At 40.9% G+C, this 27,417-nt stretch overlaps 1 protein-coding gene across 1 annotated transcript; it reads right to left on the reverse strand.

The window, feature by feature from the left end:
• Window positions 1–100: 100 nt before the first annotated feature.
• On the reverse strand, window positions 101–27,207 carry CA6 (carbonic anhydrase 6). Its single transcript, XM_078145693.1, has 8 exons — window positions 27,034–27,207; window positions 23,563–23,727; window positions 10,474–10,622; window positions 8,841–8,936; window positions 6,665–6,734; window positions 5,848–6,005; window positions 2,669–2,789; window positions 101–1,116 (listed from the first exon to the last, which is right to left on the reverse strand). The coding sequence occupies exons 1-8, from the start codon at window positions 27,107–27,109 to the stop codon at window positions 1,049–1,051; spliced, it is 903 nt and encodes a 300-aa protein (XP_078001819.1). The 5' UTR covers window positions 27,110–27,207; the 3' UTR covers window positions 101–1,048.
• Between the last annotated feature and the right edge of the window lie 210 nt (window positions 27,208–27,417).

A 27,417-nucleotide genomic window follows, 5' to 3' on the forward strand; every position in this document is an offset into this window, starting at 1 on the left:
CTTCCTTTCATTTCTTTCCTGTTTTGAGTTTGAGTGTATCCCAAGGAGAGCAGCATCTGAGAAAAAGGGGAAGAAAAAAGTGTATATATAAAAGGACAACTTTAAAGCATCAAATGATTTTATTACATCTCAATGCATAAAAGGAAAGATTGGTTGAGAGTTAATATCCATCAAAGCAGATACTAACAGTAAAAAATCAATTTCCATTTCTATCATCAGTTCTATCTGTATTAAATCCCTCCAGGTATAATTTAATTCCATCATCTGATCATTTCAGCAACAGCAGTTCCACTAAGAGCATCTGGGAAATGCACAAGGTTAGTAATCCAAGAAGGAGATTTGCATAGATAAGAGAGCAACTAAGGAAGGATCCAGAGCAAGGAATGTTTTTCTGGTGAAGGAAATGGTGAACTGGCATCTTCTAGCTCCCGGTGTAAGCTGGAGCCTGATGATGGTTATCTACAAGGCTTCTTTTTATTTCTCATAAGGATTGCCTCTTTTGTGCATTTTTGAACTGCAGAGAAGTATCTCAGGTTGCTTTTTTCTTTAGAGCACCACCTCCGTTACCTTCAGACATTCTAGAAAAAAAAAAGCAGTCATTTATCAGGGACTTTCAACACATTGAGGGCCTTTCTTGGCAGAGATGAAATTTTCCTCTCCCAGAAAATGATCCTAAGCACTTTAAAGGGGACATCAGGCTTTACTTCATCAACAACCAGTAAGAAGGAGAGTGGGAAGATGGCTGCAAACCACTTTTCCCCCAATAGCAGGGGCAGTGGGGAGGACTTGTCTACCTCTTCCACCAATCGCCCATTATCTCCAAATACACACTCTAACTCCTCCCTCTCCCTGAGCTGTGCCTGAGCCCAACCTTTCCCCTTCAGTCCCTTGGGCAGTTATAGCTTAATTTCAACCCAGACACATGACTGTCACTTCCACTGACACTGTTGGGAACGCCTCCCCTCCCAAGGCACACCCACACCCTGCCCTTCCCTCCAACCCCGCCATTCACCCAGCTCATCTCCAGGCTTCTGCGTTTCAGTTGACACTACGCCTCTTGAGAGCCTTGAACCTGGGGCTTGGGCAGGAACCGTGACCATAACCGTGACTCTTTTCCTTTTCAGCAGGACCAAGTGTGTTGCAGAGAATGAGCAAGTATAAATGGCTTGTAATCTGTACCACATATCTCATTACACGATATCTTCCCCTTTCCACCAAATCCTCCCCCTCCAAACTCCTCTATTACTGCCTAGGGCAGCACCATCATCTCAAGCACCCTGGCTTACAACCTTGGTATCACCCTTAACTCCTCATCCACCCCACAAATCCACTCCAATGCCAACCTCATCTTTTTTTTACATTCATATCTCTCACACACACCCTTTATCACCACTCACAGGGCTCCCGCCTTACTTCCAACCTCATCACCTCTTCCCTCAGACTATTGCAATATCCTATGTCGTCTCCCTGCCTCATCTCTTCTTTGTGACCCTTTCTCCACTCAGCTGCCAAGGTCATTTCCTTAAACAGAGATCTGACCATGTCACTATTCCACTCAATAAACAACAGTGACTTCCTAAAAGTTCTAGGACAAAAGATTATTTCATCTGTGTCTTATTCTTTATCTCTAATATTTTTATATTTTATAATTATTAGCATGCACATGTATATAACTTGCAAAAAAGTATTTCTATATTGGGGATGCACTCAAAAAAATTTTAGCGATGAGAACAACCAAAAAAGTTTGTAGATTTTAAAATCCCAGCTAAAAAACTTCTACAAGAAGTATTTGCTAATTATCCTTAATGTGAGTGTTTCCCCTCATCGACAAATCTCCGTTTTGCCTTGTCCATCCTTTTAATACATGCGTGTTTGCATGCTGTCTCCCCCACCCCCCAGCCCGTCTCCCCCATTAAACTGTGACATCCTTATGAGCAGGGACTGTCTTTCCCCTTTCTTTATATCCCCATCACTTTGCACAATGCCTGACAAATTGAAGGAGCTTAATAAATACTGAATGACCACTGATGTAAGGAAACAGGAAGATAAGATCAAATATTGCCTCAGATACTACCTTTTTGACCCTGGGCAAATCACTTAATCTTTCTCAACCTCAGTTTCTTCATCTGTAAAATAGGGATGATAATACCACCTACCCCACAGGGTTATTACAATAATCAAATGAGATAACATATGTGAGGCATTTTGAAAATCTGGAAGTACAAGACAAATGCTAGCTGTGATCATGATTATTATTTTTAATAATTTTTATTAATTACAAGTTATTTCAGTGCCTCCTACAACCTAATAACATGGCTATTATTATTTAATTTATTAATTGATAGGGCTTACTTTAATTTATTCTAATTATTAGGTCATAGGAAGCCTTAAAACCTTTCTATATACCCCCATTTCAAGACAATTCTCTTGATTACATAGCATACCAGTGCCCCTCCTTCACCTTGAATTTTATATTAATTTCCTTAGACACCTGTTCACTATGTCTGAACTGAGGGTCAAGGACTGCCAGGATCTGAGAATAAGGCCTCTTGTACTGTCAGTCTGATACACTATGGCCCAACACTCTAATGTACCTAATGACCAATAAATTCCAAGAAAGAAAACTCCATTGCCAAGGACTGACACGGAGGTTCTGGCTTTCACTGACCTTTTCCTTTAGGTGAGAAATTGGCTTCCACTCTCCTTTGGTTGAGGGGCTTAACCTCCCGGAAGTTGTTTTGAAGTATCTGATTATTACTATTCAAGACGGAGTTCTGAAGCTTCTCCAGCTGCAGGTAACACAGGAGACATTCGTTATGTAGGGGACGTGAAGGCTCGGGGGCTTAGCTAGCTGCCAGGCTGGAAGTGGGACCTTGTTACTGAGCCAGATATGCAATTGCTAGCCTCCTAGACGAAGTGAATCCTTATACTTTTAATGTAGGTCATTTCTGCTTTGTTTGTTTGTTTAGTAAATTAATTTTTTCCAATGATCAAATATTTATTTTTCTCTCCCACTCACCCTCAGTGGGAAAAAGAAAAGAAAACCCTTATAAAAAATAAGCATAGTCAAGAAAAATTCCCATATTGGGTCATGTCCAAAACAGTGTCTCATCCTATATCCTACCATCTCCCTGCCAGGAGGTAGGTACCATTCTTCAAGGAAGATAGGCCATTTCTTTACTCTCTTTGAAATCCCCTGACCCACCTTCCCAATCAACCACCCATTAAGCCAGCTTGGCCTAGTTCCCATGGTCTTGAATTTTTTTCAAAAAGACCTTTAAATCTCTGGCCTGCAGGGCAGACTTTCCCAAATCACGTTGCTGGTGCTAATATTTGCTTTAGGTTTCAAAAGACCACTAGACAACCTCTAACTGCATGAGCAAAGTTTTAGAAATTTTACCCATCCACCCACTCGCTTTGAGGGTCTAGGCTGAGCTGTGTAGCCATGATTCTTAACAGAGGAAAGAGTTTTAGAAACCAGATGATATACTTAGAACCCTAGAGAATCAACTTAACAATTAGTTGAAATAATTAACAACTTTGGCCAAGTTGTAGGATATAAAATAAAACCCCATAAATCATCAGCATTTCTACATGTTACCAACAAAATCCATCAGGAAGAGATAGAGAAATTCCATTTAAAATAATCGCATGTAGCATAAAATACTTGAAAGTCTATCTAGGAAGACACACAGAGGAACTCTATGAACACAATTACAAAACACTTCATACAAATAAAGACAGATCTCAATAATCGGAGAAATATGAACTGCTGTTCATGGGTAAGCTGAGGCAACACGATAAAAATAACAATTCTACCTGAATTAATTCACTCATTCAGTCCCATACCAATCAGGCTACCAAAGAATTATTTTATAGAGCTAGGAAAAACAATAACAAAAATTCATTTGCAGGAACAAAAGGTGAAGAATATCAAGGGAATCAATGAGGGGGAAAGTGAAAGAAGGCAGCTACAAATCACATCCTGGTAATCATCAGAACAATCTGATACTAGATAAGAAATAGTGTGGCTAACTCAATGGAATAGATTAGATACACAGTATGCAGAAGTAAATAGCTACAGTAACCTAGTCTTTGATAAACCCAAAGATCCAACCTTTCGGGACAAGAATTCAATATTTGACAAAAACTGCTGGGAAAACTGGAAAGCAGTCTGGCAAAAACTAGACATAGACCAATATCTCATACTATATGCCAAGATAAGCTCAAAATGGGACCGTGATTTAGACATAAAGGGTGATATCATAAGCAAATTAGGAGAGCATAGAAAAAAAATTACTATTAGATCTATGGATAAAGGAAGCGTTCCTGACCAAACAAGAGAGGGAGAGGATCATGGAAGGTAAGATGGTTAATTTTGATTGCCTTAAATCAGAAAGGGTTTGCACAAACAAAATCAATACAGCCAAAATTAGAAGGAAAACTAAGAGAAAAAAATTTACAGCAAGTTTCTCTGATAAAAGTCCCATTCCTTAAATATATAGGGAACCCAATCTAAATTTATAGAAATAAGAGCCATTCCTCAATTGATTAATGGTGAAAAGATATGAACAGGCAGTTTTCAGAAGAAATCAAAGCTATCAACAAGCAAATGAAACAGCTCTGAAGTACCACCTCATACCTATCAGATTAGCTAACAGGACAGAATAGGAAAACAATAAGTCCTGGAAGAGATGTGGAAAAATAGCAACACTGATGCACTGTTGGTGGAGTTGTGAATTAGTCTAACTGTTCTGGAGAACAGTTTGGAACTATACCCAAGGGGCTATAAAACTGTGCATACTTTTTGAGCCAGCAATACCATACTAGATCTATACCTCTCTCCTTCCCCTCCCCTCTCCTTAAGAAGGCAAGTGATTTGATATAGATTGTATATGTCCAGTCAAGCAAAACATTCCATATTAGCCATGTTGCAAAAGAAAATGCAGATTTAAAAAAATATTAAAGAAAACAAAAAACTATGTTTCAATTTGCATTCGGACTCCTCCATCAGCTCCTTCTCTGGAGTCAGACAGCATTTTTCATCATAAGTCTTTTGGAATTCTTTTGTATCGTTATATTGCTGAGAGTAGCTAAGTCATAAAAAATAGATAAATGAATGAATAAAACAAAATAAAAGGAATAGCTAAGTCATTCACAGTTGATCACTGTACAGTATTGCTATTACTGTGTACAATGTTCTACTGGTTCTGGTCACTTCACTCTTCATCAGTTCATGTAAGTCTTCCCAGGTTTTTCTGAAATCATCCTGCTCCTCATTTCTTCCAGCACAATAGCATTCCATCACAATCATATACCACAACTTGTTCAGCCATTCCCCAATTGATAGACATCCTCTCAATTTCCAATTCTTTACCACCACAAAAAAAAAAACTGCTATAACTATTTTTGTGCAAATAGATCCTTTACCTTTTTCTTTGGTCTCTTTGGGATACAGACCTAGGAGTGGTATAGCTGGGTCAAAGGATATGCCCGGTTTCATAGCCCTTCTCTGTATATGTCTTGTCTGTACAGAGTCATTTACATGTTGTGTCCTCCACTAGACTGTGAGCTCCTTGAGGGCAGTCAACAAGGCTTTATTATTTGCCAGGCACTCTGTCAAGCATTGTTAAACTGAGACTGCTTTTGCCTTGCTTTGTACTCTCAGTGTTTAGCATGGTGCTTGGCACACGGTAGGAACTCAATAAGTGCTTTCTGGTTAATTGAATGAAACAAACATCACAAGGAACCAGGGGACAGGGTGGAGCAGCTGAATTAATTCCTTATCCTCTCCAAAGCCATCAGTGGAATCTTGTTAAGGATAATAACAGGGAGGCAAATGTTTACCTGTGCTGTAGAAATGGTGGCAGGGTTTACCAAAACAGTCCATATGACATTCTGAGTGCATGGGGGAGTGGTCAATGAGCCAAAATATCGGAAGAATCTTGAGGAGTCATGGGGCAACAAGTGCTCGACGTCAATGGAGTTCAGAGTTACGTTCTCCCCTGACAGAGAGATAGGAAATGAGAGAGTTTGAGACACTCAGTAGATCTGCGGCAAGCACAGGTGGCTGGCCAATACGGCCCTGGGGTTGGGGAAACGACACAGATGGGGTCATGAGGCTGAATTGTGGCTCTGACTGGACTTACTGTGTTATGGAAAAACTCTATCCCTGATCTGCTTTTTACTCTTCCAGTAAAGTTAAATGGGAAAGTGCTCCTGGTCCATCCAAACGTTATCACTGGGACATTGCAAGGAACCATTAAAACCACCCTCCTTCTGTCATCTTCCCATCCTATCCCCCACAGGAAGAATAGTCAACTGCTTTGAGTTCTTAAGAAAATCAGTTCTCAAACATAATTCAAATCCACTGATGCCAAATTTTCCATTTTTTTCCTCCACACAATACTTGTTTCTATCATGGTCCTGGGACTTATGCCCCAGAACTCCCCAAGCATGGCCATTCACCATAAGGACAGTTTATGGACAAATCCTTCCAAGGGTACCACATGAAGAGTAAATGTGCAGCAAGAGAAACCTGGCCCCCAAAATGGGGGTGCCCCCGATGGGTCCTTATTTCCAAACTGTCTGCCTTCTTCTTCTCTTCTCACTTTGATGTGTCCCGTGGGCTAATTTCTCTCCCCCTGGTGCTGTGTTGACTTACCTACATTTTGGATCTCGGACAAATGGGAAAAAATCTTCTCATAATAAATATTGTCTTGACCTTTCTTAGCCTGTAGGAAAAAAGCAGAATAGGGAGGGAGTACAATGGCAGTATAGAATGGTGAAGAAGAGGGAATAATAATAATAATAGCTGACAATGGATCACTTCACCAGCATCTCATTTGGGAAGTAGGTGCTCTGGGTCTTATCATCTCCATTTCACAGATGGGGAAACTGAGGCTCAGAGAGGTTAAGAAATTGGCCCATGGACACTCAGCTATAAAGTGATTCAAGCTTCGACCTGTTCTGACTCCATGTCCAGCCCTCTTTGCACCGTTCTAGGTGGCCTCTCTGGGAAGAAGTGTGGAAAAGAAGATGAGGAGACTTTCTCTTGGAGATATTATTCTTCTTTACCATCAAATGACTGCAGAAATCAATCTCAAGCTGGTTCAGTTTGCTCATTGCTAAACAGGGACAATGCTCCTAGAGCCCTTCATAGTCTTCCCAGGAAAAGTTCTTCTAGTTCTAAATAAGAGTAACTTAAAGAAAGAGTTTGTGGAGTTAGCGCCAACCAATTTGGAAAAGGGACTTGTGAAATTTTCAATGCGATCATTTATGCCCTCAGAAATTGGCAAATGCTCCATATCGGTGCTTCATTGTTTTGTTGATTGCCTAGACTTAAGAAAATGATGAAGAAAATGTTGATAGTGCAGGCTAAGTTTAAAAATGCATCCTTCACACATGCCCTCACCCTATCCCCAAGAGGTGGTGGTTAAAACCTTTAACAGCACACCACTGGCTTAAAGTCTTAGAGAGATCTAAGTGCCTGGACCTGCCCAGGGTCAAACATCCAATATATGTCAGAGACACTTTTTTTTTCTTTGAGTCAATCAAGGTTAAGTGACCTGTCCAGGGTCGTATAGCTAGCAAGTATCTGAGGCTAGATTTGAACTCAGGTCCTCCTGACTCCAGGGCCAGTGCTGTGTTCATTGCGCCTCCTAGCTACCCCCAGAGACAACTTGAATTCATCTTCCAGGCTCCAGATCTCCCCTCTATCTACTACATCATCAGTTTCAGAACAGTTGCTGATTTGAACTGATGGGCAGAGTTTCCTTAAAAGGAATTCCTTACACTAGTGAAATCAGAGATGTGGACAATAAATAAATAAATAAAATTTTAAAGAGTTAACAATGTGTGATGAACACAGAGAAGCATGAAAAGATCCATATGAACTGAAGAAGAATGAAGCAAGCAGAACCAAGGAAACTGTATATGCAGTAACTGCAACAACGTAAATGGAAAGAACAATGACACTCCAAAAAGTCAAAAGGAAATGTAACAAAATTATAAAGATCAAGCAGGACTCAAGTAGAAAGACTAGGAAGACTCCCCCAACCTAGCTCTTTTTGTAAGTGGGAGGTCCACAAGGGACATTGCATACACATTGCACAGGACTTTTTGAATGTGTTGGTTAGGTGTTGGGGAAGCCCCCACTTTCACCTCCATGGCCCATATGTATCATACACAGGACTAGAGTTAGCTAAGTGGTGTCATAATAGAGCACTGGACCTAGAGTCAGGAAACACTTGAGTTCAAATTCAGCTTCAAACACTTCCCAGTTGTGTGACTATGGGAAAGTCCCTTAGCCTCCATCTGCCTCAGTTTTCTCCACTGTGAAATGGAGACAATTAACAGCACCCGCCTCTCAAGGTTGTTATGAAAATGAAATGAGATAATATTTGTAAGTGTCATATAGTAGGAGTTTAACAAATGCTTATCCCACTTGCCCCCTTTATTATACACTGGGAACATGAGAAAATGGCCAATCTTTCTAACAAAGTTTTCATACTCAACCCTTGCCTTTAGATCATATTGGAATCATCACCACTGTGTCTAGGCTTTGCTAATTTCTGCCCTTCAAACATAAGTCAAAGCTGACCCGAAATGTCAGGGGAGCCTGTAGTTCCCTGAAATAGATAATAAGGGGTGAGCTAGAGATGGTGAGCAGGGACTGGGTAGAGAAATGACCCCACAGCTGGGTCTGAGCTTCTGGGGACTGTAAGATAGTGCTATCCCAAACAGAATGAACAGGAAAAAAGAGGAAGAGTTCTTTCCAGGTTCTAGGCCAGCCATCTGAGCCCAATCAGCCATGGTAAAAATGAAGAGCTTCGGCTTACCTGAATGAGGACTGTGAGCACAGATAAACCCTCTGGCTCGGTCTGGGCTTCGTCAAAGCTGCCATATTTCTCAGAATTGTAGTGTACAATGTGCATCTGTGGGGCCAGAGCAAAGGTCAAGATGATATCTGGATGTTCCTCTAAAGGCAAAACCACAGAAGCCTGAAGCAAGGTTTCTCTCCTCTGAGCCCCAGGGTCCCCTGCAAGAATCTGATGCAACAGTCATTCGGGAGATCCCATGGAAGCCCTTTCCTAATGTTCCCTGCCTCCTCCCCCCAGATAAGATGCTGATTCAGTTCAACACATTCAAAAATATGTTCGGCAGTGTAGGTCCAAAAATAAAAAAGGACAAAGTAAAAAACAACCTCCAGGAATCAGACTTTGTGAAAGCTATCCCTCCTGCCTTGAGCAACCATCTAATTAGTTGATCACACAACTTAAGGTCAAGCTATTGGCCCCTGGAGTGTCCAATGGCTACACCCCCTGCTTTGAAAACCACTGTCTCAGACAACCAAAGAACAGTGGGAAAATTATACTAATGGGCAATTTAAAGCAGAAGTTCCAAAAATTTGGGGTGTCAGAGACCCTTTGGTAGTCTGGAGATACCTATGGGCCCTTCCCAGACTAATGTTTTCATTAAATGTATAAAATAAACTATGGAGGATTATAAAGGAAACCAACGATATTGAAATATAACTATAATGTTTTTTAATTCACATATCCCAGGCTAAGAACTCCCATGTGCCTTTACAGTCTATGTGCCTTTAAAAACTATGTACCAGGGAAAAGTCACATAGAACTGATGCTTCCTAGGGAAATCAATGCCTCTGGAGAGCAATTTGAAGGATTAGTGTTTTTTGTTCAGTCGCGTCTGACTCTTCGTGACCCCATTCGGGGTTTTCTTGGCAAAGACACTGTAGTGGTTTGCCATTCCTTCTTTAGCTCATTTTACAGATGAGGAAACCAAGGCAAAGAGAGTTAAGTGACTTGCCGAGATCCACACAGCTAGTAAAAGTCTAAGATGTGAACTCAGGAAGATGAGTTTTCTTGACTCTAGGCCCAGAGCTCTATCCACTGTGTCACCTACTTGCCCATAATTGTTAGGAGGCTCAAAAGAGATAAGACATATAAAGCACCTTGCAGACTTTAAAATGTCATGGCAATAAAAAAATTAAATAAAAATTTAAATTTTTTTTAAATGTTATGGCAATGCTGGCTATTATTATCCTCTTCCTCCTACCTTTCCAGTCTTCTTACACTTTACTCCCTTCTAGGTGCTCTGGAATTCATCACCCTTTCTTCCTATATTCTTTCTTTTCTAAATTCTGTTTTAATTTCTTTTCATTTCCAAATGCTATTCTTCTTTCACATTCTCTACCCATTAAGGTAATATAAAGATGAAACCCCTTAGAAATATGTATAGTCAGGCAAAATAATTTCTGCATTAGCCGTGTCTCCTCCCCTACCCCCCCCAAAAAAAGGAAGGAAGAAAAGTAATTGGAATATAAGCATATTAGTTAAAACACCTGCTTTGCTTTAACTTGCTTGACTACCAAATTTCCAATGTTTACCCCATCATCAGACTCTATTCTAATGAGAAGGAATATTTATCAGTTAAATTCCAGTTGTATACCTCACTGTCAAACTGAACTCCATTGATGAGGTGCTCCGAACCGTGGGATTCTGCAGTCTTTCCACCCCAGTGAAAGTGCAGCTGGGCAGCTGTGTAGACCTGGGGTAGCCCTCTAATGATATGCATGCTGGATGGCAGACTGAGCTGGACTGGAAGAAAACAGACAGCACCCAAAGAGTTGTTGGGTTGGGACCCAGTCCAACCAATCATCACAGGCTCAGTAGCCTTGACAACTGCCACCCACCCACCTATTTGCCCACAAGTCAATAGTTCAGAGCAGATGAGAAGGCTCTCACAAATCACTCAGGAATGAAAGTTTCCCTATCTGTGGAATACAATCATAGTCAATTAAGAGAATTTGGCAATGAGTCTACTTACTGACCCACTCTGCCCCACCATCACCTCCCGGGCCAATTCTCAGAACTTGTCCGAGGTAGGAAAAGGAAAAAAAAATCTAGTTACAACTCCAGTGATCATTTTATTCCCTGTACTTCATGAGAATGGTAAGTGGTTTGGAATTGTTTACAAGGCAGAGTCTAGGATGCCACCCTAGTCCAGACTGATAGTATATAAAACCTTGTACAATAGGGGTTGACAAACTATGACCTACTCAAGGGCTAAATCCGTTGGGTCTAACTGTGTACAGCTCATGAGTAAAGGGTTGGGTTTTTTTTTATTTATGTTTTTACATATAATAAAATTTTATTTAAAAGTTTAGAAACCAGTAATGAAATACCAGTATAAGAAATGATAAAGGGGTTGGTTTCAGAAAAACCTGAGAAGACTTGTATGAACTTATGCAAAGTGAAGTCAGCATAACCAGGAGGACAATTTACACTGTAACAGCACTATTATAAAGACAATCAACTGTGAAAGACTTAGGAAATCTGATCAAGGCAATGACCCACTCCCATTCCAAAGGACTCATGATGAAACATTATCTATCTCCAAACAGAGAACTAATGGACTCAGAGTACAGCATATTGAAGTATATTTTTTAAATCTTCTTTTCTTTTTCTTGATCTTTTTTTCAGAACATGGCTAATGCAGAAATTCGTCTTCCATTAATTTGTATTTATATGGGGTTTTGTACATCTTACCTTCTCAATAGGTAAGGGGGGGGCAGGGAGAGAGAGACTCTGGAACTGAAAATTTAATAAAAATTGAATGAAAAGCATATTCTCTGAGTATGCTTATCTCAAAAACTCTTACTCCTTGAAACTTCACTCAGAGAAATTGTTATTAATAATCAATATCTTGGGGACATTCAGAGTTTCTCCCCTTCTAAATGTCCCATTTTACTAATTGCTAGTTAGTAATTACATTACTAATAATGAGATTATTTTAATGTTCCTGATCTTAGTCAGATGCCACCCAACCTTACAAGGAATTTAAGCTAAAGTGGGGAAGCCCATTGTGTTCTACTCAAGCTTGTTCTACTCAGGACCCATCCCAAGGCTGGGAGTGGTCTGGTATAGAGATATTTTCTCTGTGCAGGGGTGACGTGATGATGAGTGACATCAGCCCCTCATTGGAAGGGTATATAAGCTATGAGCCTTCCGCCATGATTGTCTTTGGTCTAAGAGAGATGGACAAATTACCATCCTTTTATTAACAACCTGCTGGCCTTTTTAATAAAATGATTAAATTATCCAAAAACTATGTCTCTCGAAGCTTTTTAATCATCACGTCACCATTGTTCATCTTGTAGCAGAATTGATACTAAATATAAATATTTATTAATAAATGATTAAAAATGAATTCTGTTCTATTCAATTCTATACTATTCATCCATGGTAAAAAAAAATTTTTTTAATTAATTTAACATTGCACAATGTATGGAACTCAATAGGATTATATGCCTCTGGCAATAAATGTTTTCCTCCACAATTTAAAAAAATATAAAAAATCATTCTTAGCTCATGGGCCATACAAAAACAGGCAGTAGAATGATTTTGGCCCATGAGCCATAGTTTGCTGACTCTATTCTAGAGTCATACTTAATAAGATTCCAGTTTACTCATTGATGAGAGAACATTATTATAAAGGAAGCAAAGATGTGTTAGGAAGGTCTGGGTTCTAGTCCAAACTCTTCCACTAACTTTGTGTGACTGTAAGCCATTCATTTCACTTAGCCTCAGTTTCTTCAACAATAAAACAGGGATAATGTTTATGAGGCAACATGGCATAATGAGTAGATAGGACCAGCTTTGGAGTAAAAAAGACACTAGTTCAGCTGCTGTCTTTGACACATACTAGCTATATGTGACCATGGACAAGACACAACCTCTCAGTGTCCTAACAAAGTCACTAAGACTGAAAGTTACAGATGAGTGAAGGGAGTTTCCACACGGGGAGTCCTCCCAATAAACTCACAGATGTTATATCCAGGACCAAAACAAATTTATACTCAAGAACAAGCTGGAGCCAGCTCCTGCTGGTTCTCATTGTTAAATTTTCAATGTGAGCGTTCACAACTTGGAAATTAGCAAACACTACAAATCAGATGTTGATTTATTATTTCTTTGATAGTCTAGAACAGGGGTCAGAAAACTCTAGCTGAGCCCATGGGCCAGATCTGGCCCCTACCTTGTATTTGTATGACCTGCGAGCTAAGAATGGTTTTCACATTTTCAAATGGTTGAGGGAAAAAAATCAAAAGAAGAGTATTTCATGATGTGAAAATTATATGAATTCAAATTTCAGTGTCCATAAATAAAGTTTTATTGGAATACAGCTGAGCTCATTTGTTTACATATTGTCAGTGACTGGTTTCCTGCTACAATGGAGAAGATAAGTAGTCGGGACAGAGACTGTATGCAGCCCTCACTCCTGCACGACAAATCACCAATCTTTCTGACTCAGAGCTCAACGTTTCAATTGCTACACTTATTACTGTATGGCAACATCTCTCTGTTACTGGTGCATACCCATCATGTCAAAACAAGAAAAGAAGAGAAAAGTGGATTTTGAATGTAGCACTTTTAAGACACAGTGGAGTGTGGATTATTTCGTTATCTCATTAGATGACAAAGCATTGTGCTTATTATGCAATGATTCTATAGCACTGCTAAAAAAGTATGACATGCATTGACATTACCAGACATCACAATATTCCCAACTCACAGGAAAGCAATGATCAGAAAAATTAGAAAATTTAATATGGAATATCTCATGACTGGGAAATTTCTTGAAATTAAAATTTTAAGTTAAGTTAAAATTAAAAATTGAAATTAAATTAAAAGCAAAAAGTGAAAATAAGGCTACAACCAAAGTTTCCTCGTGGCTTATTTATTAGCCAAGCAAGGGAAGCCATTTACTAATGATGAGTTAATTAGCTTTTGATTACAGTCCAGAGAAAATAAATTTGATTAAGACTATTAGGTTATCAGCTCAATTATAATCATATACTTGTGGAGTGATGGTTAGCATTTGGCAGCATCTATCTCTGTGAAGACATTTTCAAAGATGAAATATGTAAAATCTCATTCCAGATCAACATTGACAGATGAACATTTCCAATCAATTTTGATGTGAACACTAATTTTGAATCCAAATTAACTGAAATGTTATCCTCCCCCCAAAAAAGAAATCCATCCTTCTCATTAGTAGAACTCTATTACACCCCTGCCCCAAGGAAATCTATTATTATTATTATATTTTTAATTTCATCAATAAAATTTGTGGAAATTTGTTTTCTCTCTTGCTATATCAGTACTTACAAAAATATCTTCAATTGTGTCTCTTGTCCTGTAAAGCCTAAAATATTTATTATCTGGCTCTTTACAGAAAGTTTGCCAATCCCAGTCTGGTCTTAAGAAAGTGATAGAGAAAATTTTCATAATGCAGATTAAACTTAAAAGTGTGTTTTTCATACTCTTTTTTTTCCTGGAAAGCCAATTGTCAAACTTTTACCAACATACACCTGTTTATGATATTGATTTACTAGGGCTATGAGGTGTAAAAATTGGTCTAGACCTATCACCATAAGATTAAAGGTGGCCCTGGAAGTGGAAGGGACCTCAGAGGCCATCAACCTCTCATCTAACAGATGATAAACCAAGTAATTTCTTACTCTCTGCAAAGAACTTCCAGTATGGAAACTCTCTCTACAGATAAAGATCCCATCTATAACTCATAATTTGTTAGAGTTCCCTTGGGGCTTGAGAGATTAAGTGACTTGCCCATGGTCACAGGGTTAGCACATATCAGGAGCATAACCTGAATCTCCTTCACAATTCAAGGCTGGACCTCTATCTACTGAGACTTGCTGCCTCTCAAGACGTAGAAAAGTGAGTTATTATTTTCTCTGGGTCAAAATGTTCTCTTCTGTTAAAACAGGGGCAAAACTAGATAATCTTTCAACTCCCCTCATATTCCCCAAATCCCTGGATTCAAAAGTCATTATATTTATCTCTCCTTCTGATAAATTATTGAAGAAATATAAGACACAAAATTCTTTTGTCAGATCAAGAGAACATTTAATTTATGTATTTGGAAGCAAGGAACTCTTCCCAAGGCCTTGCTTTATAAAGGGCTCATACTTTTCCATCTTCCTTCACTTATAAGCAGTTACTCTGTTTGGTTTCTACTCCTCAAACATTATGCCTTCCCCAGAATAAGCTCATCACCTGAAATCTCATCATCCTGGAGATCTATTCAACTTTGATATTCTATCATTTCCAGTAGTTTTTCAGTTGATTCTCTAGGATTCTTTAAGTATAACATTGTATTATCTGCAAAATGTGATAATTTGTTTCATTTCCTCATCACCTATTCTAATTCCTTCAATTTCTTTTTCTTTTCTTATTGCGATAACTAACCTTTCTAGTACAATATTGAATGATAGAGGTGATGATGATTATCCTTGCTTCACCCCTGATTGTGTTGGGAAGGCTTCTAAGAGCTTTGATATTCGATAGATAGATAGATAGATAGATGGATAGATAGATAGATAGATAGATAGATAGATGGATAGATAGATAGATAGATAGATAGATAGATAGATAGATAGATAGATAGATAGATAGACAGACAGACAGACAAACAGACAGATGTTGTTGTTCAGTCATTTCAGTCATGCCTGACTCTTTGTGACCCCATTTGGGGTTTTCTTGGCAAAGGCACTGGAGTGGTTTGCCATTTCTTTCTCCAACTCATTTTACAGAGAAGGAGACTGAGGCAAATAGTGACTTGGCCAGAGTCATACAGCTAGTAAACATCTGAAGTCAGATTTGAACTCAGGAAGAGGAGTCTTCCTGACTCCAGACCCAACACTCTAGCAGTATGGCGTCACCTAGCTGTGATACCTAGCTGGATAGATGGATAGATAGAGATAGATAGATAGATAGAGATAGATAGATAGATAGATAGATAGATAGATAGATAGATAGATAGAAAGATACAGATATGTATACACACATATGTATATGAGGTATATTATATATATTATTTATGATTAAATTAAACATGCTATCCACCTATATACATATGTAGATACACATTTATGTGTAGGTGTATATCTGTGTATGCGTATGTGTGTGTAGGAGGTAGGTAGCATGTTTCATTATGAATCCTCTGGAATTCTGGTGGGTCATCATACTGATTAGAGTTCCTAAGTCTTTCAGAGTTGATTGTTATTACAATGTTGTCATTTTATAAATTGTTCTGGTTCTGTTCGCTTCATTCTCCATTAATTAATTCATAAAAAGTCTCCCCAAATTTCTCTGAAACTCTTCCCTCCAGCATTTCTTATAGCACAAGAGTATTCCATCATGTTTATATTCCATATTGGCCATACCCCAATTTATGAGCACCTCCCTCAAGATTCCAGTTCTTTGCCACTTCAAAAAGAATATTTCTTAAGCTCATGTGCAATCTTTGTCCCAACTCAGCCTCCAAGAGACACATTAGGTCAAGGTCCATAACTGGTTAGACCTTGCAAAAAAATTAGCATTATTTTTGCTTTCTATAAAAATAACAATTATAAATAATAATAATAGCTAGTATATAGTACTTTAAGGTTTGCAAAGCACTTTCCAAATATTATCTCGTTTGATCCTCATAACAACCCTGCTTAGGGGGCGTTTAATTATCCCCATTTTGCAGATGAGGAAACTGAGACAAAGATTAAGTGACTTGCCCAAGGTCACACAGCTAGTAAATGTCTACGGTGAGATTTGAACTCAGGTCTTCCTTCTTTGATCATCTTCTTTCTCTAACACAACTAAAAACCTATATTTGGTTGTTCCTGGCCTTTGCCTTTCTGGGCACATTCAGATTATTCTGAGTTAGCTCTTCTTATAGGTTTAGTTTGGTTTTTGGTTTTTTTGTAGCACTGTGTCAATAGAACCATTAGGATTTGATTGTTTAAAAGTGATTCAAAAGCAGATAGTCTATATACATAGCAAAAACAAAGTAAAACATTGATGTTCACCTTTAAAAGTATCTGAAAATAGATTGAGAACAAGTTTCAGAATGGGCTAGAGTCCATGGTCCATTAGTCAGAGTTACTGAAATTGACCTCAAAGATGGCATTGAGAAATCCTACCTGGCCCTTAGGCCAAATATCAGAGGAATGATAGGGAGCTAGCAGAATAGTTTTTTGAGTTCCAAATGTTATGCTCCATAAGGTTCACAGTGAGCTTAACTGAGTGTGTATAATTTTATAATATTGTGAGTGAGAAAATCGAGAAAAGTCCTTCTAGCATACTCCCTAACTTTCATAGCCTGGGGGGAAAAAAAACAGTGAAAGTACTTCCCTAAGACATCATTTTGGTTTTTGTTATGCCATCATCTGGATCTTTAAAAGTCAACTAGCTGTGAGGCAGCTAGGTGGAATAGTGGGTAGAGTACCAGCCCTGGAGTCAAGGGAACCTGACTTCAAATCTGGTCTCAGACACTTAGTAGCTGGGTGCCTCTGGGAAAGTCACTTACACACACACACACACACACACACACACACACACACACACACACACACACACACATACCATTGCCTCTCTCAAAAAAAAAAAAGAAAAAAGAGTCTACTAGCTATGTGACCCTGGACAAGACACTTAACTTTGTTTGCTTGATTTCCTCATTTGTAAAATGAGCTAGAGAAGGAAACAGCAGTATCTTTGCTGAGAAAACAGGGTCACAAATGGGGTCACAAAGAGTGAGACGAAACTGAAATGACTGAACAACAAAAGACCAAAAGCAAAATTGAAAAAGAAATATGCAGAGATTGACTTCCAGCTATTGAACAAAAATGTCTGTACAGGAGCAGGTACATTTGTTTTCTCCATGTTCCCACAATGATTGGATCCAAGAGAGAGCCCCCCTTATCAAGGAGAATGCCTAAGCTCCCCCAACATGGCAGCATCACCTATCTCTCTTGGTGTAGGTACAAGGAAGCTTAAAAAGATGTCAAGAAACTCACAGTGGATATAGAGGCAAAGGGTTCTACTGGTCAGGGGAGCACAGGGAGAGAGAAGACAGAGAGAAAGAGAGATAACAATAGTAGGGAGAGGCAGAGCAAGAGAATGGGGAGTCAAAGAGGACCCCAAGGTTGAGAGCCTGGAGGAGTGAAAGGATAGTGGTACCCTTGATAAAAATAGAGGTGTCTCAAAGTAGTTTGAGGGAAAATCTATTATGTTTGAGACATGCTGAGTTCAAGGTGTCTAAAAAACATGAAATTGAGACTAGAGCTGAGGGCTCTAGTGGAAGTCATCTGCGTAGAGGTGATGATTAAATCCATGGGAGTTGATTAGGGGCCCAAGAAAGAGAATGTTGAAAGAGTAGTGGGCCCAGGCTAGAGTCTTAGGACACCCCTACAATTAGGGGGTGCACTATAGATGGTAGTCCAGGAAGGGACACTGAAAAGGAGAATCAAAAAAGAATAGAATCACAAACCCTAGAGAAGAGTAAATACCAAGGAAGAGAAAGTGGTCAACAGTGGTGAGTACTTTGCAGTATACAAGGTCAAGAAGCCCAGGTCAAGGCAAGCTCAAGAAGTGGGTCAAGAAGGATGAGTGCTGACAAAAGGCCATCAGATTTGCCAAAGAAGAAGACCTGTAAGATGAGTCAGCAGCACGATGCAACAGATGGAGCGAGTAGATTCAATTAAGCAATGAGATTGGAAAGCATATTGCCAAGGACTGAGTGGTGGGAGGAGAAGTAGAGGGAAAGAGAGTAGGCAGGTTTTTCTAGTAGTTTGGCTGTAAAAGGAAGAAAAGGTACAGGATTATAGCTTAAGGGGATGGTATGGTCAAATGAGGGGTTTGTTGATCTTTTTTATATAGGGATAGGAGAGACTTGGTCATGTTTGCAGGCAGCAGAGAAGGAGCCAGCAGAAACAGAGACTGAAGATTAAAAAAAGAGGGAACAATTGTGGGGGCAATCTTCCCCCACAATGGAAATGAAAGAAAATTACATGAAATATACATGTAGGCTGATCTTGACAAGGAGGAAGGAAACTCTGACAAAGCACAAGAAAAAGGCTATAATCAAATAAAGGAATTTCATAATTCTTGATCATGGAAGTTAAATCCTTGAAGCCTCCGTGTCCTTATCTACAAAATGGGGATAATAATACCCATAGTACCTACCTTACAAGGTTATTGTGAAGCATTACGAAGCTTTGTTGTGATAATATGAGGAAAGTACTTTGCAAATTGAAGTTTTCATTCATTCACTTGATTGACTCAAGAAACATTTATTAAGCACCTACTATGTGCCAGGCATTGTGCTAAGCACCAGGGATACAAAAAGAGGCAAAAGACAATCCCTGCCCTTATAGAGCTTGCAATCTAATCTATAAAGATGATTGATCTTTATCGATGATATAATATATCAACTTCAGTTATTATTGTTAGTAATAATATTACCGTTATTGTAATCAATGAAACCGGAAGAAAAGAAAGCTAAAAATAAATGCAAGGAGGACTCACTGGGTGTCCTTGTGGTAAGTAAATGAGTAGCTGGAGTTAGCGTATCATGTGCGCAAAGGCAACATTTCATAGGAACACTTGGTCATCTTAAAATTGCAATGCACATTTGAATTTGCAAAAGGTCCAACAAGAATATGATTCAAGCTGGCCTATTTAAATGAGCTGCTGGGGGCAGTGAGGTGGCACAGTGAATAGAGCACCGGCCCTGGATTCAGGAGGACCTGAGTTCAAATCCGGCCTCAGACATATAACACCTACTTGCTGTGTGACCCTGGGCAAGTCACTTAACCCCATTGCCTAGCTAAAAAATAATAATAATAAATAAATGAGCCGTTGAAAACAAAAAAAAATGGGAAAGGATTAAAAAGCAGATATGACACAGACCATTTCCCAAAGAATTTTAACTGATGTAAATCAATTGCCACAAAAAAAATCAAGCATTGTAGACATTACCTTACTCTACAAACCCTTGATCTCCTTGCCAAGTGGAAGGATATGGCAATGAAGAGCAGCACTGATAAAGGAGATAAACTCGTTTGTACAATCTTTGAGAAGAAGACAGTGGGAAATCATGAGCCTTACTGCCTCATAAAATAGCAAGCAGCAGTAAAGGGAGAAACAAGTTTGCAGAAGATTTACTGAGAGGCCTGACTTAAGCCAGAGCATCCTGAAGGCATTAAAGGATGAAATGGGGGGGGGGGAGGGAAGATACCATAAAAATAGAAAAGATTTGTAAAAGTCTCTATAACTTTTTTCTCCATCAGAGTAGAGGGATCATGTATGGACTAATATCATAGTCACCAATGAGGAGGTAGAAATGGCAATACAGAAAACAGATGAAAACAGGCGTGAAGGAAGTCTGTGCTAGAGGTGACACAATTTTAAGAGCATGGAAGGATCGTTGCTCGAGATGTCCGACAGGAGAGGATATCAAAGACTTAAAAACAATCCCGGACCTTATTGTTACAAAACAAAAAGGTGACCACAAAAATATGTAATAAGCATTCGCCTAAATGCCTACCCTCTAGTCTGTACAAAATACTCCTGAGCATGATCTAGACAGGAGGTGGAGCCAGGATGGCAGAGGAGGGACAGCAACTCAGCCAACTCTCTCAACATTCCCCTCCAAACAGCTTTAAAATAATGCCTCAAATTGAATTCTGGAGTGGCGGAGCCAACAGGTCAGGGTGAGATATTTTCAGAGGTTGGCAGGAAAGGTCTGCAACATTGGAGTGGGGGCTGACTGGAAGCAAATGCAGCAGGAACAGCATCAGTGGGCCTTAGAGATGGCAATGATAGCAGTAACAGCATCTTTGGGAGCTCTCAGGCCAGAACTGGTGAGTGTGAGAGGCCAGACTCCCCCAGGACTGAACCTAGTCTGAAATGTGTGCTTGATTTCAGGGGCAGAGCCCTCAATGGAAAGGAAATGGAAACATGGCCCTAACTCACTCCCTGCACTGGGTCCATCCACAATTACTATTGATCCATGTGTATTTTATGTCCTCTTTGTCTTAACCACCTGCTCTTTGCCCATTTCACCACTGGGAAGATAAGGGGAAGAAGAGAAAGTGAAATTCTAATTTCTAATGGATTTCTAGGGAAAAAAATGCCCAGAAGTGTGTAGTTGTTGGTGGGTTTGAGTTTCTTAGTTACTCTTATCCCCTTTAACTCACAGGCACCTGAGAATTGGTTGTATTTCTACAGTTAGGATTTCCATTTTATTAGCACCTTTGGCCAAGTCCATAACATGAGTCAAGGCATGGGAAAGTTAAAAGCCATGGGAGTCTACATTTTCCATCACCGTGCCCACCAAAGGTGAAACTTAAGGTTTGAGAAGTATTTTCCATCCATCATCTTATTTGATCTTCATCCAATAGCTCTAAAAGGTAGATGCTATAATCATTTTACAGATGAAGAAACTGAGACTTGCCCAGGGTCACTTAACTAGTGAGTGTCAGAGGTGACATTCAAACCCATGCTTCTCTTGTCTAAGGCAAAGGCTCTTTCCATTGGACCATTCTGTCTCCCTATAGAATAACTTAGCTCTTAAGTGGATCCAAGAAGGAGTATCTGAGATATTGTTTTCTCTGTTTGATCTTTACCCAGGCAAGACATGAGAATTTCGTTCTTTGTGACTCTAGAAAAATATCAGATCTCTTTTTAAAGTATTCTAAGCTCCTCAGACACAGTAGCTGTACAAATATAAGATGTCATTAATGTCAACATATATTCTGTTAACGGCATTTCCTACTGACAACCAGAAACCAGTGAGATCAGAAGATGAATTGGAATGAAATGTCAAGGATGGAGTTGGAATGAAATGTCAAAGATGGAGTTAAAATGTGAGCTGAGGAGGAGACGGTATAATAAGAAGGCAACAAGAGTGAAATGGCTTAAGGACTGGGTTTGGACCTTGCTTCTGATACACATTAGCTGTGAGACCCTGGACAATTCATTTTACCACTCTATGCCTCAGTTTCCTAATCTATAAAATGAGGATTGTAGCAGCCATTGCACCAGGATTATTGTGAGGATTGAATGAAATAATATAGATGTAGCAGAGAGAATTGATTCCCCCATGCCCCAACCTTGTTGATGTAATCACAGAAAGTAAGAGAGAAATAAGGTATTCGTTCATGTATCAAGTAAAGTGCAAAGATAAATCTAAGCCCCTCCACAAAATGTAAATATGTTCTCCCAAGTGAATTTCAGAGAAACAACTTGCCATTGGCTGGCAAAAGATTGACCATACGCTGGTGTCCCTTAAAAACTTAACATCTCTGAGACAGTCAAGACAAAAGCTTAAAAATAAGCATTTGTTGTCTATCATGTGCGAGGTCTTGTGCTAAATACTTTACCGATATTATCTTATTTGATTCTCACAACAACCCTGGGAGGTAGGTGCTATTATTATCCTCATTTTATAGTTGAGGAAACTGAGGCAGATAGAAGTAAAATGACTTGCCCAGGGTCACGCAGCTAATACATGCCTGGGACTAAATTTGAACTCAGGTCTTCCTGGCTCAAGGCCAAGTGCTCTATCCACTACATCACCTGGCTGCCTGTAAAAAAGGAAGCAGCTCTGTAGAACGTGACCCCTGAGCATTTAATTTACCTACCAGAGGGTACTATTGGAGAGGTAGCTATTTCTCTCCTGCCCTACCATATTGTCCATAGGATCAAGTGTCAGAGCTACCCTCCCAATAAGAGACTCCATATCCAGCTGTTAGAGACAAAAAGACAGTCAGCCTCAAGAAGTGAGATCTCTGGCAGCAGAGAAGAGACCTAACTATGTTTTCTTTTCTTTTCTTTTCTTTTTTTAATTTTTTTTTAGGCAGTTGGGGTTAAGTGACTTACCCAGGGTCACACAGCTAGTAAGTGTAAAGTGTTTGGTCTGAGGTCAGATTTGAACTCAGGTCCTCCGGACTTCAGGACCAGTGCTCTATCCTAACTATGTTTTCGAGAGAGAGTTATCTCCAACACTTGGGACTTCAGCTAGAGAGAGGAGAAGAACAAAGGAATCGCCTGCCCAGCAGAAGAGCAGTGCCCAAGAGGGAAGCAGTGTGAGGACACAACAAGGAAAGCAAAGGTATCGGGGCCCTGAGTACCAGGGGCGTGGGCTGCCCTGGCCCCACGGGTTCTCACTCACATTATTTTATTCCAAAGAAAAGTGAGGGAACACCTCTTAGCTGTTCTTTTATGAGTATCAGGTGTGACAGGGAGAGACTGGAGGTGGGGGGTTTCCCCCCCTATTTCCCTTTTCATTTTTTTTTTGTTCTCTAATAAACTTCTGCAATCATGTACCATATGTCTAAATCTACAGCTGCTGAGGGAGAAGTACCCCAAAGCACTTGTGGGGACAAGGGCAGGACAGAGACAAAAACATAAACGTAAGTTCCATATTCTAAAATTGTACTAATACTTCATCTCCTCGGCCAGGGGGTGTGGAACCTGCAGCCTCGAGGCCACGTGTGGCCCTCTAGGTCCTCAAGTGTGGACTGATGTCAAAGGGCCACACTTGAGGACCTAGAGGGCCACAGGAGGCCTCGAAGCCATGTATTCCCCACCCCCGGTCTAGAAGATCTGTCTAGCGCTTTGGTATACTCCTCAGTCTCCCTGGGCGCCATTGCCCCACCATGCTTCCATTCCCTCTTACTTGAGTGGCCATTGTTAATCAGCAGGAACTCTCCATCCTGAAGACCATAGCCAGTCAGTTCTAGGGTCCCCAGAGTCCTGTTCTCCAATACGTTCTCTGTCTCGATGTTGATGGGGGACTGACTCTTTCCTGCACAAGTCGGATACTGCTCAGACCATTCATTGTCTGTTAGGTGGGAAAGAAGAAAACATCAGAACCGAAGCTGTAATAGGGGTTTGGCCCAGGTTAGGAAGGTACCAAGGGAAGGCGTCATGCTATCCCTTGTATTATTGTTGTTGTCGAATTGTTTTTCAGTCATATCCAACTCTTCGTGACCCCATTTGGGGTTTTCTTGGCAGAGATCCTGGAGTGGTTGGCCATTTCCTTCTCCAGCTCATTTTACAGATGAGGAAACTGAGGCACACAGGGTGAAGGGACTTACTCAGGGTCACACAGCTAGTAAGTGTCAAGGGGCCAGATTTGAACTCAGAAAGATGAGTCTTTCTGATTCCAGGCCCAGCATTCCATCCACTACACCACCTAGCTGCCCCATGCTGCACCCATCCTTATTAAAACTACTGGCATGTAGAACAATCGAGGTGGCCCAGTGAATTGAGCACTGGGCCCAGAGTCAGGAATTCAGCCACAGACACTTACTACCTATGTGACCCTGGGCAAGTCATTGTAACCGCTGTCTGCCTCAGTTTCCTCAACTGTAAAATGGAGATAGCACCTACTTCACAAGATTGTTATGAGAGTCAAACGGAAAGGACTTAGTGCCTGACACATGATAGGTGCTGCATAAGTGTTTGTTTGCTTCCTTCCCATTGTGTGTGATTTAAACCCAGGTCTGCCCATTCCAGCTCCATCATTCCACCCACTACACGCACCTTCTTTGTCTTTCTGAAGAGTGGTCCACAATCAAAGCCCGGTGTTCTCTGAAGGACCTCATTCTGGCCCTGATGACCTCCTCATAAGAGGATATCAATATCCTAAAGGTGTATCAAACTCCACACACTCCCTGAGTTCCAATCCAGCCTCAGACACTTCCTAGCTATGTGACCCTGGGCAAGTCACTTCACCCTGTTTGCCTCAGTTTCCTCATCTGTGAAATGAACTGGAGAAGGAACTGTAAAACCACTTTCGTATCTTAGCCAAGAAAACCCCAAATGGCATCAAGAAGAGTCGGACGCAACTAAAAAATGACTCAACAACAACATGGGCAGCATAAAAGAGGGGAGCAGACACCTGCTCCTGGCTGCCTTTCCCCTCTATGTGTTACCACTCCCTGTTGGAAGACAAGGTCCTTGAAGACGACTGGCTGGCTGGCTTCTCTATGTCTCTACCACTTCCCACATAATAAATTGTTAATAAATGCTTTTCATTCATTTATTAAGCACCTACTATATACCAGGCACTGTTCTGGGCACTGGAGAGGAGGCACAGACAAAAAGCAAAAGTCTGGGCCCTTGCGAAACTCACATTCAACCAGACACCGAAGAACAGTCTATGGCCAGGCCTGGAAACGACCGAGGTCTGCATGGGGAAGCTGCATGAACTAACGAGCCACCCGGGGTTTCTTTCTATTTTTTGTTGTTTTTTTAGGCAATGGGGGTTAAGTGACTTGCCCAGGGTCACAGAGCTAGTAAGTGTCAAGTGCTTGGTCTGAGGGAGGATTTGAACTCAGGTCCTCCTGACTTCAGGGCTGGTGCTCTATCCACTGCGCCACCTAGCTGCCCCTGTGGTTTCTTTCTGTGGAGGGGACACCTCATCTCCTGCTCAGTGAGAACCAGTAGCTCTCTGTTACTTCCAGGATAAACTTAATGAATATATATGCATGCTCTGCATAATCTAACTCCTGCTAACACTCTCTCTCTGTCTCTCTCTCTGTCTCTCGATCTCTCTCTGTTTGTATGTCTCTATCTCTTTCTTTCTCTCTGTCTTTGTCTCTATATCTCTGTCTCTGTCTGTCTCTCTCTGTCTCTGTGTGTGTGTGTCTCTTTCTGTCTCTTTCTCTCTTTCTCTGTCTCTCTATATCTCTGTCTCTTTCATTCTCTGTCTCTCTCTGTCTTTCTCTCTGTCTTTCTCTGTCTCTCTATGTCTCTGTCTCTATCTCTGTGTTTCTGTCTGTCTCTCTCCTCTCTCTCTCTGTCTCTGTCTCTCTCTCTCTCTCTGTCTCTCTCTCTCTCTCTCTCTCTCTCTCTCTCTCTCTCTCTCTCTCTCTCTCTCTCTCTCCCTCCCTCTCTCTCGCTCTGTCTCTCTCTGTCTCTGTCTCTGTCTCTCTCTGTCTCTGTCTCTCTCTCTCTCTCTCTTTCTCTCTCTCTCTCTCTCTCTCTCTCTGTCTCTCTCTCCCTCCCTCTCTCTCGCTCTGTCTCTCTCTGTCTCTATCTCTGTCTCTCTCTCTGTCTCTCTCTCTCTCTCGCTCTGTCTCTCTCTCTCTCCCTCTCTCTCTCTCTTGCTCTGTCTCTGTCTGTCTGTCTGTCTGTCTGTCTGTCTGTCTCTCTCTCTCTCTCTCTCTCTCTCTCTCTCTCTCTCTCTCTCTCCTCCCTCTTTCTCTCTCTGTCTCTCTCTCCCTCCCTCTGTCTCGCTCTGTCTCTCTCTCTCTCTCGCTCTGTCTCTCTCTGTCTCTCTGTCTCTCTGTCTGTCTGTCTGTCTCTCTCTCTCTCTCGCTCTGTCTCTCTCTGTCTCTCTGTCTCTCTGTCTCTTCTCTCTCTCTCTCTCTCTCTCTCTCTCTCTCTTCTCTCTCTCTCTCTCTCTCTCTCTCTCTCTAATTCCACCGCATTGTTACTTGTAGTACCTGGTACATGATTATCTCCTCTCTCCTTGCCTTTGCTGTCCCTCATGCCTGCAATTCTCTGCCCCTGGACTTCTTTTGTTGCTCTCAGTTGTTTCAGTCGTGTCTGACTCTCTATGGCTCCATTGGGGGTTTCCTTGGCAGAGACACTGGGGTGGTTTGCCATTTCCTTTGCCAGCTCATTTACAGATGAGGAAACTGAGGCAAATAGGGTGAAGTGACTTTCCCAGGGTCACACAGCTGGGAAGTGTCTGAGGCCACTCGGGAAGAGGAGTCTTCCTCATGCCAGGCTTTGCCCTCTGTGCACTATAGTGCCACCTCCCTTTAGTTTTCAAGACAGTTCAAATCTCACATTCTACAGGAAGCCTTTCCAGGTCCTGCTCAGCTGCCTTCCCTTTTCACATTGCCTTCATCCACTCTGTACATATCTTGTCTGTTCCTAGGCATTTTCATATTGTCCCCCTCTTTAAAAAGTGAGTTCTTGAGGGCAGGGAATGGTTTTGCCTTTCTTTGTAGCCCCAGCGCTTAGCACAGAACCTGACAAATAACAGGTACTTAATAAATGCAGGTTGATTGACTAATTGATGCTAAAGCCAAGACTCAAAGCTAGCCCACGGGTTGTCCAGACTGAAAGCACCTCCCATTGTCTGGGCCCCATGAGAAGGAGCAGAGAGAAGCTTGGGTTGGGTGAGCGTTACCTGGGTATGTCCAGTGTCCACTTCCCTCAGTGTGAGGTATGAGGAGCAGAGGAAGCAGGGCTACTAAGGTCCTCATGGTGCAGCTGAGTCTGAAATCAGAACCAGGACAAGTGGCAGCTATTTTCAGGGCACGGCTGAAGGGCAGTTTCTGAAGACCCCGTTTGCCGGATGCAAGGATGCGGAAAATGTCATTGTTTTGAAAGGTCTGCACATCCTGACTCTCTTTGTCTTGGGTGCTTTCCCTGTCCTGTGGATGCCCCAATTACAAAGCCTTCGCTGTGTGGCTTTTCAAGGGAGTTTTGATAATGCTAGGATGTTTGGCAACCACCTTGGTGGCTAGTTAAAATGAAGATGCCTCCTGAGAAGACAAGTCAATCTCCCATC

Source organism: Phascolarctos cinereus, unplaced genomic scaffold (assembly GCF_003287225.1).
Source record: "Phascolarctos cinereus isolate Bilbo 61053 unplaced genomic scaffold, phaCin_HiC Scaffold_726;HRSCAF=1367, whole genome shotgun sequence".
Lineage (NCBI taxonomy): Eukaryota > Metazoa > Chordata > Mammalia > Diprotodontia > Phascolarctidae > Phascolarctos > Phascolarctos cinereus.